Raw genomic sequence first — 15273 nt, 5'->3', positions numbered from 1 at the left:
CCCCCTCTTTGTACGGTGTTCCCCTCTCGCCCCCCTCATTTGGGGGTACCCCGAGCGCCCCCCTGCGTCCGCGCCCGCGCATTGCCCCCCCCGTCTGCGGCAAAGGCCTGCGCATAAATTATGCTCATGACGCAGCAGCTTAAACCCCCCCCCGGACACGCGCAGGAACCCGCGGAGCGCGCACCCGCGGAGCGCGCACCCGCACCCCCCCCCCCCCCCCCCCCCCCCCCCATCGCTCCGCACCCGCAGGGTCCCTGTGCCCCCCCCGGCCCCGTCCCCTTTGTGCCGTCGGAGCCGCCGTCGGTGTTGGAGCCCGGCGCGGTGAGTGCGGGGCCGGGCGGGGGGCGGCGGGGCCCGGCGCGGTGAATATGCAATGCGGTAATTAGCATAATTTATATATTTATGATAAAGAGCGATGGATGGGGGGGGGGGGAATGAAGGACCGCGCGGAAGGGACGCGGGGTGCAGCGCTAAGGGGGGGGGGAAGTGGGGGGAAGTGGGGATGCGGATGGGGGGGGAGAGAGGAGTTGGGGGTCCCTGAGCTGGGGGGGTCCAGGGAAGGGGCACAGCGACCCCCGGGGCAGGGAATGGGGGTGAGAGCCCCTGTGGGGATGGGGTTTGGGGTGCAGGAGAGGACGAGCAGTGCGGGGGGGGGGGGACACACATGGACAGTGTTGGGGTCCTGCAGAGGGACCCCAAGGGTGGGAGACGAGGGGTGCGGGGGGGGGCAGGGGCCAGGAGCTCCGGGGGTGAGCAGAGACCCCCGGGGGGGGGTCCAAGGCATTTAGGGTTCTCGGTAGGGTTTGAGGTACCGCAGGGGTCGGGGGGGGTGTTTGTGATGCTATAAGTTTAAGGGGGGCTGTTTGTGGTGCTATAAGGTTCAGGGGGGCTGTTTGTGGTGCTATAAGGTTCAGGGGGGGGCTGTTTGTGGTGCTATAAGAGTCGGGGGGGGCTGTTTGTGGTGCTATAAGAGTCGGGGGGGGCTGTTTGTGGTGCTATAAGGTTTAGGGGGGGCTGTTTGTGGTGCTGTATGGGGGGGCTGTTTGTGATGCTATAAGGGTCAGGGGGGGCTGTTTGTGGTGCTGTAGGGGTCGGGGGGGCTGTTTGTGGTGCTCTATGGGGGGGCTGTTTGTGATGCTATAAGGTTCAGGGGGGGCTGTTTGTGGTGCTCTATGGGGGGGCTGTTTGTGGTGCTATAAGTTTAAGGGGGGCTGTTTGTGATGCTATAAGGGTCGGGGGGTGCTGTGTACCCCTGCGGGGGGGGGTCAGTGCCCCTTGGGCAGCTCCCACGAGCACCTGCACCCCTCTGTTTGCTTCTCGGGGTGGGGGGTCCCTGCCCTGGGTGCTGCAGAGCCCCTGCTGGCAGAGGATGGGGGGGGCTGTGTCCCCCCGTCCCCCCCAATGGCATTTAATGGGACCATAGGCTCGAGGGGGGGGGTTCCACTGGGATGTCCTGGGGTGGCTCCAGACCCCCCCCATTGGCAGCAGGGCTGAGGGATGCTCCAGGCACTGCCTTGTAGGGCTCGGGAGAGCCAAGCTCTGCTCCTGTGCATGACCTTGGGAGGTGACCTCGATCCCATCATCTCTGTGTGGAGCTGGGATAAAATCACATTCCCAGTTGGAAAAGTGGATCTGGGAAAGGATTCCTGGGAAGTCACCGTTAAACTGATCCGGGTGATCCCTGTGCCTGGTATTGGGTCTGCAGTGCAAGAGGCAGGGAAGGGAGCTCCCCCCTCCTGCCCTTAGGATCAGGCTTAAGCCCCAAACACCCTGGGAAGGTGGGAAGCAAAGAAGAGATTGAACCAAGGATGGAGAGATCCAAGGGAGGATGGAGAGATCCAAGGGAGGATGGAGAGATCCAAGGGAGGATGGAGAGATCCAGGTGAGGATGGAGAGATCCAAGGGAGGATGGAGAGATCCAAGGTGAGGATGGAGAGATCCAAGGTGAGGATGGAGAGATCCAGGTGAGGATGGAGAGATCCAAGGGAGGATGGAGAGATCCAAGGGAGGATGGAGAGATCCAGGTGAGGATGGAGAGATCCAAGGGAGGATGAAGAGATCCAGCTGTGGATGAAGAGGTCCCACTGAGGATTGAGAGATCTGACTGAGGATGGAGAGATCCCACTGAGGATGAAGAGATCCAGCTGAGGATGAAGAGATCCAGCTGAGGATGAAGAGATCCCATTGAGGATGAAGAGATCCAGCTGAGGATGAAGAGATCCCACTGAGGATGAAGAGATCCCATTGAGGATGAAGAGATCCAGCTGAGGATGGAGAGATCCAAGGGAGGATGGAGAGATCCCACTGAGGATGAAGAGATCCAGCTGAGGATGGAGAGATCCAAGGGAGGATGGAGAGATCCAGCTATGGATGAAGAGATCCAGCTGTGGATGAAGAGATCCCACTGAGGATGAAGAGATCCAGCTGAGGATGAAGAGATCCCATTGAGGATGAAAGGATCCAGCTGAGGATGAAGAGATCCCATTGAGGATGCAGAACATACCATGGCCCATGGCCGGGGGGGATGTTTCTCTTTCATGGTGCACAGAGGATTTTATCAGCATCCGGTAACACTGGATCCAACCAAGTGGGTTTGGGTCCTCCCTTTCCCCAAGCAGGTTTGGGGACCCCCCCCCCCCCATCTGTTCCCTCCCCCTTCCTCTCTGATGCCAACCAGCATCTCCCACCTCCTGCTCCCAGGGGGTGAATGACCTTTCCCTTTATCACCTTCCTTATCACCCCCAAGTGCTTCCCTTTCCCATTGCCACTGAAGGATGAGCTGAGCCTTGGGAATGGCTTTTCCTGGAGCCTCCTTTGGGATCCAGCTGCCCCAGCCTGGGTTTTCCCAGTGCTGTGGCTGAGCAGGCAGTGTGGATGCTGCAGCTCCCATTGCAATTCCAGCCTTCAGGAATCCGGCTCAGGGCTGCCCTGTGCCAGGGGTGGCATCTCCATCCCCTGCCTCAGTTTCCCCATCAGTGAAGCTGGTTTGTGAGGGGCAATAAGCACCTTGCCAACAGCTTGGGGGCAATGGGATCCAGGTCCCCCCCCATCAAACACCTGGGAATGTGCTTGGGAAACAATCCATTTCCAGCCTGGATCTTTCCACTCGGAGCTGCTGAGGCTGCAATGAGGGAAACTCAGGCTCTGCTGTTGCCATAAAGCTTCATTTCCAAGGAATTCGACCCGGATCTGTTCCCTTTGCATTGGTTCTGGCTTTGCTGGGAGGTGTTGGGGTGCTGGCAATTCCCAAGGCCTGGAGCATCCCTGCTCTGGAGCCAGGCTGGGAGAGCTGGGATGGGGCAGCCTGGACAAGGGGAGAGCTGAGAGCAGCTCCAGTGCCTAAAGGGGCTGCAGGGAACCTGGAGAGGGGCTTGGGATGAGGGCCTCATGCTGGGATCGGGATGTGCATCCATAGGGATTAACCTGGGTTAATGACAGTGGGTGAGCAGTGAGCTGGACCCATGGCCAAAGCATCCTCAGCACTGGGCAGCATTAACAATGGGTTTCTGACCTGTGGCAAGTTGGTTCCAACTTGGATTTCCAGCCACTTGGGATCCAAGCACATCCCTTGTCCCATGGAATCCCAGTATGAAGAAGCAATAGGAAAGGATGCAGGAGGAGCAGCCGTTTGCACCCAGTAGCACCCAGCTCTGCTCACTGAGTGCATGGAACAGAGGGGGAATTCCTTCTCGCTCCTCTCTTTGCTTGGGTATTCCCTATTGGATGCAGGGGATGATCCAGGATGAGCAGGGATTTGATGTTCCCTTCAGCCTCATGGTGGTGCTGGAGGAGACCTGTAGGTCTCAGGCTCTTGGATGATGGGGATGGAGAGCATCTGGTGCTGGCAGCATCATTCAGGCTCCCAGTGTGTGCATGACCTTGGGTACCACACGGCTTGAGCTGCCTTGTCCCAGCACTTCCCTTTGGAATTGGTTAGGATCAATAAGCAGGAATTAGGTTGAGGATGGAGCTGCCTTTGAGTTATCCGGTTGCTCCTCAATGGGCACAGAGGCAGCTCCTAGAGCCCAAGCCCATCAGGACACAGGAGCCAGCTCCATCTCCTGCCATGAGCATCACTGATGCCTCCATCATCCCATAGGATTGTGGCTCTGCTCTCTATGGTGGGTTTGGATGTGCCCTGGCTCTGTGGGAAGGGGCTCCCCATAGACGACCCCTTCCCTTTCAGCTGCTTTCACTGTGCCCCTGCTGCCAGGTTGGGATCCCAGTTTGGGCTCAGCTCCCACTGTGACCACTATGGGATTGGCACTGGGGAGGTGTGGAGCGGTCCATGGGGCAGGGAAGTGATGGGATGAGAGGTGGGATGCACTGGAATGGATGGTGCAGAGCCCTATGGTGTCCAGGTAGAATCTGGCTCATCATTCAATGGAGACTCCTTTGGATCAGCAGGATGCGAGTGCCTCTGGTTACCAATGGCACACAAATGGTAGCCCCAGGGCAGGATGCACTGGCCCCAATAGGAGCCTGGTGGCTTCTGAGACACAGAGAAGTGATACAGGGTTTGTGCTGAGGATGATTCCTGCATCCTGGAAGTGCTCATGGGCTGGGGTGGCAATGGAGCCATAGGGGCTGCCTGCACCGTGATCCATGGCAGCAGTGAAGCCCAATGGATGGGATGCATTGATCCCACTCTGGGGCTGACATTCCCTTATGGATGAGCTGTGAGCTTGAGCCCAGACCCCCCCAGTGTGGGGCTGCAGGCCCATAGTGTGAGATAGGGGATCCTGCCCCTCTGCTGTGGGAAGGGGAGAGATGGGAGCAGATCCAGAGCCTAAAGGGAACCGGGAGAGGAGCTTGGGATGAGGGATGCAGGGATGGGACAATGGGAATGGCTTGAACCTGCCCGAGATGAGCTCTTGGGTACCAGCTCTTCCCTATGAGGGTGCTGAGGAGCTGGGGCTGCCCCATCCCATCAAGGCCAGGTTGGACACAGGGATTGGAGCATCCTGCTCCAGTGTAAGGGGTCCCTGGAGCTGGATTGGAGCTGGAGGAGCTTTAAGATCCCTTCATCCCAACCCATTCCATGACTCCATAACCTATGATAGGGGAAAGCTGAGTCCCAGTCACCTCTACCAGCATCAACGTGCCCCAGGCTCACAGCAGTTACACAAACAAGGACACCTTCACCCATGCATGGATTGAGTCAAGGCCATTGGGATGGGTGACATTCATCCCAAGACTTTCCCCATCAGATTCCTTAGGAAGGGAATGGTACCTGGGCTTCAGATGGGGTTTGTGCCTGGAGCTGTGTGGGATTCCCAAAGGAACCTGTAGGAATTGAACCTCATCTCCAAAGGGAAAGGGGGAAAGGCTCCATCCTTGGAATGACCCTTCCCTGTTGTACCTGTGATGCTCACACAATGAATGATGCTCATTGCCAAGGGGATGGGAGGTGGGATTGGTACCCAAGGCACCGGAGCCTCCATGGGCATCCATGAGGAGGTGATGCAGGGACTGGGATTGCTCCAGTCCATGAGTGACCCTGACCCCCCTGTCCCCCCATTGCAGCATGTGGAAGGTCTGAGCCCTCTCCCACCATTGCTGGGGCACTATGGACACCGAAGCTGTGCAGCCACAGGAGGCTCTGCTGACAGTCAATGAGCAGGTATGGGAATGTCCATAGCAGCTCCAGCCCCTTTGTGCCCCACAGCCATGGGGACCATGGGGAGGGCAGATGGGGTTTGGAGCCCCACTGCATGCTCCAGCCCCTTCCTTTGTGCCCCACAGCCATGGGGACCATGGGGAGGGCAGATGGGGTTTGGAGCCCCACTGCATGCTCCAGCCCCTTCCTTTGTGCCCCACAGCCATAGGGGACCATGGGGAGGGCAGATGGGGTTTGGAGCCCCACTGTGTGCTCCAGCCCCTTCCTTTGTGCCCCACAGCCATAGGGACCATGGGGAGGGCAGATGGGGTTTGGTGCCCCACTGTGTGCTCTGGCATGGGGTGAAAACCATCTCCCTCCTGCCCCATTGATCACAACCACCCCCTTTGCCCCCGTGCTTGGAAGGGGAAGGAGCTTTAAGGTCCTTTCCAACACAAACCACATTGGGATTCTATGATGCAGGATAAAGCAGGAGGGGCTGTGACCCCCCCCATCCACCCCACAAGGGTTTGGGATCACCCTAAGGCACATCCCATGGGGGGGTAGGAGCCCCTTTCCCTGCCATGGGGACAGCCCTATGGGGTCCAGCCCCAGGTACTGATGGATGCTGTGGGTTCTCCTGCAGGTTATTGTCATGTCCAGCCATGAGACCATCCGGGTGCTGGAGGTCGGTGTGGACACCCCGATCCCGGCCGAGGAGGACCCCAAAGCCTCGGCTATGGCTCCAGGGGAGGTAGCTCCGGGGTCCCCAGCACAGAGCGGCCATACAGGCACTGAGGACGTCCCAAGCAGCACACAGAGCTCCTGTGGTGGGGAAGCATCCGGTAAGACACTGGAGGCACCGGAACCTTCCTGCCCATCCATCCCTGTCCATCCATCCCTGTGCATCCATCCCTATCCATCCATCCCTGTGCATCCATCCATGTGCATCCATCCCTGCCCATCCATCCATGTGCATCCATCCCTGCCCATCCATCCCTGTCCATCCATCCCTGTCCATCCATCCATGTGCATCCATCCCTGTCCATCCATCCCTGTGCATCCATCCCTGTCCATCCATCCCTGTCCATCCATCCCTGTCCATCCATCCCTGCCCATCCATCCCTATCCATCCATCCCTGTCCGTCCATCCCTGTCCATCCATCCCTGTCCATCCATCCCTGTGCATCCATCCCTATCCATCCATCCCTATTCATCCATCCCTGCCCATCCATCCCTGCCCATCCATCCCTGCCCATCCATCCCTGCCCATCCATCCCTGTGCATCCATCCCTATCCATCCATCCCTATCCATCCATCCCTGCCCGTCCATCCCTGTCCATCCATCCCTGTCTGTCCATCCCTGTCCATCCATCCCTGTCTGTCCATCCCTGTCCATCCATCCCTTCCCATCCATCCCTATCCATCCATCCCTGTCCATCCATCCCTGCCCATCCATCCCTGCCCATCCATCCCTGTGCATCCATCTCTGCCCATCCATCCCTATCCATCCATACCTGCCCATCCATCCCTGTGGATGAGGCTGGGCTCTGGAGGATGAGCTGTGCCTGTTGGTGCAGAGCATCCCTGTGCCAGGCTGGGAGAGGAGTGAGCATAACCAGCTCCTCCTCCGGGAGCATCCCATATGGATCACAGCCCTCGACCATGGGTTCCAATAGGGACATCCATTGATGAGCTGCTCTGGAGGCACTGGAATTCCAGTGTCTGCCCCTCACCCTGTGCTGCAGGCGCTTCCCTTCCCACATGGGAATGCAGCCATATGGGGAGATCCTGCCTCATTCCTCACTGCTCTTTGCCCAGCACCCCAATCCTCCCATAGGATCCATCCTGAATCCACCTGCAAGCACCACTGCCAAGGAAAAGGCAGGAAAAGGATGGTTTTCCTTCCACCATAATGGGATTAAGTGGGTTTTGTACTCGAGAGTTCCCATTATTAGAAGCTGAGCAGCATAAATACAAGGGGTTGCCCAAACCCCAAGTCCTTCACAAGTAATACCCAAGGATTAGGGGCCAGGGTTCCTCTCCTTGGGGTGATCCCAGTGATTCCATGGCTTTGGATGCAGGCTGAAGACCCCCAATGAAGCTCAGCCTATGGGGTCCCCCCTCTTTAGGAGCTGACCCTGCTTTAACTGCTGCTAATGCCTTAACCCTGCCATTCCCAACACATTCCTCCCTTCATCCCTCCTTTGCCTCCTCCCCATCACATCCCATAGGAAGCCCCTGAATGCAGGGGAAGCTCCATCCACCTTAGGGTGGTTTAACACGAGCTCTGTGGGGCTGCAGCACCCACAGGAGGGTGTTTGTTCCCTGGGGATGTGGGATTTGGGTGCCCCCCACCCGCACCCCCATCCTTAGTGCAGATGGGGATTGTGGATGCTATTGGTCTGCACTGGAGCCAGACTGGGAGAACTGGGCTGGACAGAGAAGGCTCCTAAAGGGGAGAGCTGAGAGCAGCTCCAGTGCCTAAAGGGATGCAGGGAACATGGAGAGGGGCTTGGGATGAGGGATGCAGGGATGGGATGAGGAGTTTGGGAAGAGGGAAGAGTTCAATGGGATATGGGGAAGCTCTTCCCCATGAGGGTGTTGGGATGTGGAATGGAGAAGCTGTGGCTGCCCCATCCCTGGCAGTGCTCAAGGACACAGGGCTTGGAGCATCCTGCTCCATGGGAAGGGATCCATAGGGATGCATTGGGGCTGGAGGAGCTTTCAGATCCCTTCCCCCCATCCCATTCCCTGTTTCTCCGCTATGATTCCCATTCCCAACCCCTCTCCTCTGCCCTCCCCAGGTAAACCCAAGCCGGTGACCGGATCATCCCCCAGCACCATCCCCTCTGCTGGCACATTCACCCCCACCACAAACCAGCAGCCACAGGCACTGGCCCCATTGGCCCCACAGGTAACTACCCCCCAGCACAGAGTGGGACAGGGCTTGGGGGGGGGGGGGGACACACAATGTGGGGACCCCTGGGGTGGCTATAGGGCAGATACACGCTCATGGCGCGGGGTGTAGGAGCTACACCTCGAACCAAGGCGATCCCTCCACCAACACCCTCACCTCGAGGTGTTGCCATAGGCACATTGGGTGTATTGGGATGGGGTGACAGAGCTGGGTCCCCAGCTGCAGGGATGGGAGGGACCCCATACACTGACTGTAATGCTCCAGTGATGCTGTTGTGAGTGCCGTTGATTCCTGTTCTCTTTGCAATCTCGTTTGCTTTTGCAGGTCTTGACTCAGGAAAACTTAGCAACAGTTGTGACAGGAGTAATGGTTCCAGCAGGGACAGTTACTCAACCTCTTCTTATCCCCATCAGTATTGCAGGTCAAGTGGCAGGTCAGCAGGGGCTGGCTGTGTGGACATGTCCTACAGCAACGGTCGCTGCCCTCCCCGGATTGACGGCGGCTTCTACAGGGGGGATATTCAAAGCACCCATAGCCAGTGTGCAAGGTAAAGGCTGCAGCTCCTCGGCCGTCTGTCCGTCCCACAGCCGGTCCTAGCCAGGATGGGGATGAGGTTTGGGGATGGGGACGAGGTTTGCGGTGTCCCGTGGTGAAGGATGGACAGGTGGGAGAAGGGATGGGGAGGATGAGGATGGTGGAGTGTGTAGGGATGGGATGAGAGGATGGGATGAGAGGATGGGATGAGAGGATGGGATGAGAGGATGGGATAAGGGGATGAGATAAGAGGATGGGATAAGAGGATGGGATGAGAGGATGGGATGAGAGGATAAGAGGATGGGATGAGAGGATGGGATAAGAGGATGGGATAAGAGGATGGGATGAGAGGATGGGATGAGAGGATGGGATAAGAGGATGGGATGAGAGGATGGGATGAGAGGATGGGATGAGAGGATGGGATAAGAGGATGAGATAAGAGGATGGGATGAGGGAGGATGAGGATGGCAGCGTGCATAGGGATGGGATAAGAGGATGGGATGAGAGGATGGGATGAGAGGATGGGATGAGAGGATGAGATAAGAGGATGGGATGAGAGGATGGGATGAGAGGATGGGGTAAGAGGATGGGGTAAGAGGATGGGATGAGAGGATAAGATAAGAGGATGGGATGAGAGGATGGGATGAGAGGATGGGATGAGAGGATGGGACAAGAGGATGGGATAAGAGGATGGGATAAGAGGATGAGATAAGAGGATGGGATAACAGGATAGGATGAGAGGACCAGGTTAGGTTTGGGGCTCCAGAACCTCATTGCAGCAGCTGAGGTTCTGCAATGGGGGGACCCATGGGCATGAGAGCAGCAGGAACAAGAGCCTCATGCCCTTCCCGTATGGGAATTGTCTCCACTTGGAGCCAGTGCCAGGAGGGATTTGGAGCCAGAGGAGGTGATGGGACCTTAGAGGTTCCCCTCACCCTCTGTGCTGGGCACAGCACTGGTTGGGTTAGATCCAGCATCCATGGGGCAGGATGAGTCCTGCTATGGCAGAGGGGTCTGGGAATGCTGTTCCCTATGGATCCCTATGGATGGGAAGGGATGGGGATAGCTCTGGGGGGTGCCCCCTGCCTTCCCCTACTCACACTCTCTATGTCTTTACTCCACAGCTACCGCCGTGCTGAGCCCATCCATAGCAGCACCAGTACCACCAGCCCAGCCAGTGCCGTCTATGGGGCAGCCCCGTACCCCACTGCAGCCCCCCACTGTGTTCACCCCCAGCCCCGGCCAGCCCCCAATCCTGCCCCAGCCCAGCGCTGCACCCACAGCACCCGGCACCCAGACCCACATCACTGTGCAGCCGGCTGGATTCGCCTTTAACCCTGGCTTAGTAAGGACCGGGCGAGTTTGGTACCACCACATCCATGGCTGGGGAGAGCCCCAAGGAGCCGCGATTCCATAGGGATGGAGCTTCCACACTCATATCCTATGGGATCCATAGGGATGGAGCTTCCACACTCATATCCTATGGGATCCATAGGGATGGAGCTTCCACACTCATATCCTATGGGATCCATAGGGATGGAGCATCCACACTTGTATCCTATGGGATCCTGCCATATCCCAGCGCACTTCCCTATGAGCCCAGCTTAGGGCCAGGCTAAAGGATGGATTGATGCCATCAATGGGGAATGGGGTGGCCACACATGGGGACACGGTGACCCCAACACTGCCCACATCCTGACCCCGGCTCTCGGTTCTCTGCAGCTCAGCACCGCTCCTCTGGGGGCTCAGCCCCAGCTCCTCACCCCCTTGGCAGCCACCCCGGTTATCACCAGCCCCATATCCAGTGTCCAGGGCATCGCAGGCCAGATCCTCACCAATGCCCAGGGCCAGGTACCATGGGGGGGTCCTGCCATTGCCAACCCCTTGCCCTGGCACTGATGCGGTGCCGGTTGGTGCTGGCAAAGCACAGCCCAACTCAGCCTCTCCTCCTTGGCCCAGGTCATTGGGACACTGCCATGGGTGGTGAACCCCACTGGGATGGCAGCTACTGGTCCAGTACCGGCCCCGAGCCTGCACGTGCAGACGGTGACACCACAGCTGCTGCTCAATGCCCAGGGCCAGGTCATTGCCACGCTGGCCGGTAGCAGCCTGCAGGCACCTGGAGCCAAGAAAACCAGCACCCCCGAGGCCCCGGCACGCACCGAGGTGAGCGGTGGGCAATGGGAAGGGTATGGGGCTGAGGGGATGGTGCTGAGCACTGGAGCATCATTGGGATGCGGCTGTGAGGGTCTGGGAGCACAGGAGCATCCTTGGGATGTGGTCGTGAGGCTTTGGGAGCATCCTTGGGATGTGGCCATGAGGCTCTGGGAGCACAGGAGCATCCTTAGGATGTGGCTGTGAGGCTTTGGGAGCATCCTTGGGATGTGGCCATTAAGCTTTGGGAGCACTTGAGCATCTTTGGGATGTGGCTATGAGGCTCTGGGAGCACAGGAGCATCCTTGGGATGCAGCCGTGAGGCTCTGGGAGCACTTGAGCATCGTTGGGATATGGCCATAAGGCTTTGTCAGTGTTTGAGCATCTATGGGATGTGGTCTTGAGGTTTTTGGGTCATCTAAGTGTCTCTGGGATGTGGCCATGAGGCTTTGGGAGCACAGGAGCATCCATGGGATGTGGCCATGAAGCTTTGGGAGCACTTGAGTGTTCTGGGCTCCTCAGAGTCAAGGAGAGGTCCAGCAGATGCTCAGGGATGCTCAGGCCTGGTTGGTCTGTAGCCAAGCAGCCTATGAGGGAATCAATGCACATCAAAGGCTGGTGCCAGCAGGATGGAGCTGGACTCTTCCCATTGAGAGGATGAGGAGCAGTGGCCATAACCTGCCCCATAACAAGTTCCACCTCTGCATGAGCAGGAACTCTGTGCTGAGGGCAGCAGAGCCCTGGCATAGATGTGGAATCTGCCTCTGGAGCCATCCCAAACCCACCTGGACACGTTCCTATGTGCCCTGCTCTGGGTGATCCCCAGAGGTCCCTTCCAACCCTATTGATCCCAGGATTCTGGGATTCTATTTGGGATGTAGCCATGTGGCTTTGGGAGCCCATGAGCATCTTTGGGACCCAACCACATTGCTTTGGGATGCAGCCACATGCTTTGGTACCCAACTGCACTGCTTTGGGAGCCCATGAGCATCACTGGGACCCAACCACATTGCTTTGGGATGCAGCTGCATTGCTTTGGTACCCAACTACCCTGCTTTGGGAGCCCATGAGCATCACTGGGATGTGACCCCTCCAGCTTTGCAGTGCTGCCCTATGGGGCATCCCACTCTCTGTGCCCACCAAGCCTCTCAACCATGATGGGATGTGACTGATCCTCACCTTGGTCACCCCCAAACCTCCGTTATGGGAATGGGACATCCCAGAGCTGCCTCAGCCCCATTCCCAACAGGAATTGGGCTGTTCCCAGTGTCACCTCCATCCAAACTCAATGCAGGTGGGCAGGGAGCAGGGGAGCCCTGGCCATGGGGGTGCCATGGGGGTACCATGGGGGTGCTATGAGGGTGCCATGGGGGTGCCATGGGGGTACCATGGGGGTACCATGGGGGTGCTATGAGGGTGCCATGGGGGTACCATGGGGGTGCCATGGGGGTGCCATGGGGGTACCATGGGGGTACCATGGGGGTGCTATGAGGATGCTGACCCCTCTCCCTCTGCCCAGGTCCAGCCCATCCAACCAGCCCCAGCTCTGTCCCAGCCGGCTGTGGTGATCCCAAACCCTGCCCCATCAGCCAAGGCTTCCTCTGTGCCCGTCCCCATCACCTGCTCCGAGACCCCAACCGTCAGCCAGCTGGTGTCCAGTGAGTCACGGCCAGGACTGGGATCCACTGGGAAGAGGGAATCCAGGGTCTGGGATGCGCTGGGATGGGGGGAAGGAGGATGCTGCATCCCTGGGGGTGGTTCCCTATGGGTGCATCCCTATGGGCTGCTATGGAGCCCAACAAAGGGGATGCTCATTGGGGGGGGGGGGGGGGGGGGAGAGATGCTCCATGGGCATTCCTCATCATTCCCATATCCCGGCCCCGGCAGAGCCCCCGGCTGCCAACAGCAGCACGGAAGAGGATGGGATCAACCTGGAGGAGATCCGGGAATTCGCCAAGAACTTCAAGATCCGTCGCTTGTCCCTTGGGCTGACGCAGACACAGGTGGGACAGGCACTGACGGCCACCGAGGGTCCTGCCTACAGCCAGTCGGCCATCTGCAGGTACCAGTATGGGATGGGGACTGGGAGGAGGGAGGAAGACTGGGGAACACTGGGACAGGGTGTCTGGAGCGGATGTGGATGCTCCATCCATGGCAGTGGTCAAGGATACAGGGATTGGAGCAGCTGCTGCAGTGGAAGGGATCCCTGCCCGTGGTAGGGGTTGGAGGTGGAGGAGGTTTAAGGTCCCTTCCAACATAGTCTGGGATTGTGGGAATGGGAAAAGGAAATGGGAGGAAAGAAAGAAAGGAAAAGGAAAGGAAGGGAAGGGAAGGGAAAGGAAAGGAAAGGAAAGGAAAGGAAAGGAAAGGAAAGGAAAGGAAAGGAAAGGAAAGGAAAGGAAAGGAAAGGAAAGGAAAGGAAAGGAAAGGAAAGGAAAGGAAAGGAAGGAAAAGGAAAGGGAAGGAAAGTTAATGAAAGTTAAGAAAAGGGAAGGAAAAGGGAAGAAAATGGAAAGAAAGGAAAAAGGAAATGATAGGAAAGGAGACAGGAGAGGAAAGGGAAGTTAAGGAAAGGGAAAGGGAAGGAAAAGGAAAGGGAAGGGAAAGTTAAGGAAAGTTAAGGAAACGGAAGGAAAGGGAAAGGAAGGAAAAAGGAAAGGATAGGAAAAGAGGAGAGGAAAGGGAAGGGAAAGGGAAGAGAAGGTGAAGGAAAAGGAAAGATACCAAAAGATGTAGAAAGGGAGAAAAACTGCAGGATGGGGAAAACTGTATCAGAGGAGGAGCTCAGAGCAGGAGGAGCACTGGAGAATGGGGAGCTGGGAAAGAGGAGGACAAACGGAGCCGGTCTCACGTCCCCAGCCCACCCCGTCCAGTGCCGGGGGGCAGGGGCTGGGTCCGTACGGGGGGAGCCCCTCACCGCGGCCCCGGTGCAGGTTCGAGAAGCTGGACATCACCCCCAAGAGCGCCCAGAAGCTGAAGCCGGTGCTGGAGAAGTGGCTGAGCGAGGCCGAGCTCCGTAACCAGGAGGGGCAGCAGAACCTGATGGAGTTCGTCGGGGGGGAGCCGTCCAAGAAGCGGAAGCGCCGCACGTCCTTCACCCCCCAGGCCATCGAGGCTCTCAACGCCCACTTCGAGAAGAACGCGTTGCCCACGGGCCAGGAGATCACCGAGATCGCCAAAGAGCTCAACTACGACCGGGAGGTCGTGCGGGTTTGGTTCTGTAACCGGCGCCAGACGCTCAAGAACACCAGCAAACTGAACGTCTTCCAGATCCCCTAACACCCCCCATAGCTCCTGCCAGCAAAGCACTTTCTGCCCCATAGGGTCTCTATCACCCCCCTCTATAGCCCGTGGTTGTGTCCGTGTGTCCGTCCCGTCCGCATCCTTCCTCCTGCCCATCGCACCGGGCATCGCGTCCGCTTTGTGCCTGCCCCCTGCCTGTGCTGTGCGTGGTGACGGACCCTGCCTGCGCTCACCGCTCTCTATACCCCCCCCGTGTTGTGTGTGTGTGTCCCCCCCCGAACAAAATGAGTTATTCCCATGTTTTGCCCGTTTTCCCCTATTCCGGAGGTAATATTGGGGCTTGAACCCCACTTTCACTTCACGCCCGCTTTGATTGCGGAGGGGTTTCTCTATGGGACCCCCCCACTTTGGGACAGCGCTGTGGGTGTTTGGGGGCTCCCCACTGCCCTTAGAGGGTTTTATGGGGGTGAACCCCACAACGGAGGCAGCTCCCCTTCCCCGTGTGCCCCCCCTGGAGGCAGAGGGGTTGTGGGGCTCCCCCCCATTGCTCCAGGGGGACAATGAGGCTGAAGGGGGGATGCTGGGGCCGGGACGTGGGGATTGATGCACTTGATGTAGTGGTGTGAAATAAACAGTATTTTTCTTTTTTCTTTTCCTTTCCCCTTTTTTCCCCTTTTTTCCCCTTTTTTCCCCTTTTTTTCCCTTTTTCCCCCTTTTTTCCCCTTTTTTCCCTTTTTTCTCCTTTTTTCCCCTTTTTGCCCTTTTTTCCCCTTTTTTTCCCCTTTTTTCCCTTTTTTCTCCTTTTTTCCCCTTTTTTCCCTTT

The 15273-nt window shown here is 57.9% G+C and overlaps 1 protein-coding gene across 1 annotated transcript; it reads left to right on the top strand.

The window, feature by feature from the left end:
- The first annotated feature begins 258 nt into the window (after nucleotides 1–258).
- Nucleotides 259–15098, top strand: POU6F1 (POU class 6 homeobox 1). Its single transcript, XM_034071518.1, has 11 exons — nucleotides 259–321; nucleotides 5527–5623; nucleotides 6246–6444; nucleotides 8407–8516; nucleotides 8844–9066; nucleotides 10178–10398; nucleotides 10776–10904; nucleotides 11013–11219; nucleotides 12727–12865; nucleotides 13095–13269; nucleotides 14141–15098. Exons 2-11 carry the CDS (start codon nucleotides 5570–5572, stop codon nucleotides 14484–14486), a joined length of 1803 nt encoding a protein of 600 aa, XP_033927409.1. The 5' UTR covers nucleotides 259–321; nucleotides 5527–5569; the 3' UTR covers nucleotides 14487–15098.
- Nucleotides 15099–15273: the final 175 nt, after the last annotated feature.

This window comes from Melopsittacus undulatus, chromosome 21, assembly GCF_012275295.1.
Source record: "Melopsittacus undulatus isolate bMelUnd1 chromosome 21, bMelUnd1.mat.Z, whole genome shotgun sequence".
Classification (NCBI taxonomy): domain Eukaryota; kingdom Metazoa; phylum Chordata; class Aves; order Psittaciformes; family Psittaculidae; genus Melopsittacus; species Melopsittacus undulatus.
This window is presented reverse-complemented; position numbering and strand designations above follow the sequence as displayed.

What these genes read in the sequence shown, in the direction of transcription:
- POU6F1 (XM_034071518.1), top strand. Translation starts at nt 5,570, where the DNA reads ATGGACACCGAAGCTGTGCAGCCACAGGAGGCTCTGCTGACAGTCAAT. An exon ending in TGCTGACAGTCAATGAGCAG is followed by an intron (nt 5,624 to 6,245) that starts GTATGGGAATGT and finishes GTTCTCCTGCAG; the next exon opens with GTTATTGTCATGTCCAGCCA. An exon ending in CGTCAGCCAGCTGGTGTCCA is followed by an intron (nt 12,866 to 13,094) that starts GTGAGTCACGGC and finishes CGGCCCCGGCAG; the next exon opens with AGCCCCCGGCTGCCAACAGC.